The sequence below is a fragment of the Neltuma alba genome, unplaced genomic scaffold (genome assembly GCF_004799145.2).
Source record: "Neltuma alba isolate B1F8T4 unplaced genomic scaffold, ASM479914v2 tig00002811_pilon, whole genome shotgun sequence".
In the NCBI taxonomy this organism is placed as follows: Eukaryota; Viridiplantae; Streptophyta; class Magnoliopsida; order Fabales; family Fabaceae; genus Neltuma; species Neltuma alba.
In genome coordinates this window covers 172,753-175,039 of record NW_021633026.1, presented here as the reverse complement: position 1 = coordinate 175,039, position 2,287 = coordinate 172,753, and the positions used below count along the sequence as shown (strand labels likewise).

The 2,287-nt window shown below is 35.1% G+C and overlaps 1 protein-coding gene across 1 annotated transcript; it reads right to left on the bottom strand.

Annotated features, from left to right (window-relative positions):
* Positions 1-519: 519 nt before the first annotated feature.
* LOC114738608 (putative RING-H2 finger protein ATL69) lies at positions 520-1,029 on the bottom strand. The gene has a single exon (XM_028926681.1). It carries the CDS (start codon positions 1,027-1,029, stop codon positions 520-522), a length of 510 nt encoding a protein of 169 aa, XP_028782514.1.
* Positions 1,030-2,287: the final 1,258 nt, after the last annotated feature.

The following is a 2,287-nucleotide window of genomic DNA, read 5'->3' as shown; positions in this document are numbered from 1 at the left end:
TAATCCCAATTAACCCAGTACATATTAGTCATCCTTCTGACTTTGTATAATACATGGAAAAGTGTGACTAATTAATTATTTTCTTTTCATTCACATGTTCATCGAGATTTGCTTGCTATATTGCGATTCCCAAAATCATTTATGACTCAGTATACCATTGATTAATAGCATCTTAAATTTAAAGTTTCTAATCTCCCTACCACCCAAAAAAAAAAAAGTTTCTAATCTCCCTACTTTATAAATAGAACTAGATAGGTATTATATTTTTAACATAATTCTTATTAAATTTAAGTTTAGATTTTTTTTTTTAGGCATAACTATTTCAGGAAAGAAAAAACAAACAAAAAAAGATGGAACAAACCCATCAAGTAGTCAAATAATATACATAATCCCGATATAAAGTTAGTTTAGTACAATTTTTATTAATTCAAAAAGGTCAGTAGTAACTCAGCATAAAAAATTGTGTATCGCTCTACTTTTCTATGAAAAGAAAAACAATAAAAGAAGAAAGCTGAGTCGTCACCTGGCGTGGGAAGCAAGTGGAACCAATTCTGACAGAGGAGTGGCCACCGGCGTCGGCACCGGCGATGGAGCAGGAGAGCTCCGACACAGGGGACACGTGGCGCTCAGACGAAGCCACTCATCCAAGCAGCCCACATGGAAGCAGTGGTTGCACTCTGGAACACACCGCACCGTATCATTCTTCACGTACTCTCCCAAGCAAATAGCGCATGGGCCCCCATTGGGCCTCGGTAATCTCCGACTCTCCCCAAGCACAATCTTTGGGTAACCTTCAATCGTGGGCTTATCCAAACCCAAAACCACCACCACCGGCTCATCCGAAATATTATTACCACTGCTATTACTACTGATACGACGGTTATGGCTGCGGCCGTTGGCCTTCATCCGAACACAAGCATAAGAAGCAAGCATGATGGTAGAAATGAGGACGAGAATGCTAACCGCGATGGCGATGCCGTATCCGAGGCTGGTGCCGGTGGAGGAGATGGGCGGGTAGGCAGGGGACATGAGAGAGCAAGACTCCGTATCGGCAGTCGCGGTAAGATGTATGACGCAAACGTTATCTAGAATTATGGGGCAGGTGTAGGTGGCTTTTTAAATTTGCCGTCGAATCTTAAAGCTCAATCTTAGGGCCGGGGGGCATGAGAGAGCAAGAGAAAGAAGAAGAAGGAGAAGAAATGAGGGAAGGAGAAGGTTTGGGGTGTGATGGAGAGGGAGAGTTTATAGTGACTTTATTGAAGGAGGTGGGAAGACAGTTGGGGCGGTGAAGGACACACCGGATTCCGCGGGAAAAAAATTAAATGGCTTTGGGAATGGTGACATTGACGTTCTCTTGTTATTTTACATTTGTGATCGATGCTTCCATTAATTACCAATGTTTAATATATTTTGAGCGAGGAATATTTTAATTTAAGTTGGTTAGGTATACAAAACAATGATATACTCTTCTGATCCTATTTATAAGGTATTTTCAGCATATTTCACATAGATCAAAGAAAACCTTAAACTTTATTAACTCTCATTTAAAATTTAATAACTTTCCAACTTTATTCCTATTTAATATACATTATACTTCATGTAAACAAAGTCAACATAATAATAAATGAGGGGTAAAATTGTGTATTCATACAAAAAATTTCTCTCAGTGCCCTATAAATAGGACCAAAAAAAGTTTTCTCTCTCCACCTTATAAATAGGCCCAGAGGAATACCACCTTCCACTCTTTAATATAAGAGTTAGTTAGCTAATTTGAGTATATTAAGAAAATTAGCTATGTTAGTTATTTATAATAAGTAGATGTTGTTTTTCTAAAAAAATATTTTTACTAATCAAGTATATTGGCTAGAACTATCATTATTGTAAGGAGTAATTTGAAAAAAAATAAATATAATATATAAAATAAATTAAGGTTTTATATTTAAAATCAAAATAAAAATTAAACAAAGTCTTATATTAAAAATAGTATGTCATGAATGTTTTGTCCGTTAAAGATGTTTAATTATGTTATCTCTTACACGCGGGATGGATGCGTATGGATGTCATTGTGATTAGGGGGACAGAAAAGAAATATGGAAAAAACAATAAAATAATACATATTATTAACTCTGATTCTTAATATAAGAGTTAATTGATTAACTTGAATAAATTTAAAAAGTTTGTTGAGTTAGTTAAATGCAATAATTAGATGTTGTATTTCCTAAAATACACTTTACTAATCATATATTAGTTAAAACTGCTAATTGATTAAATATTTAACATGTGAACT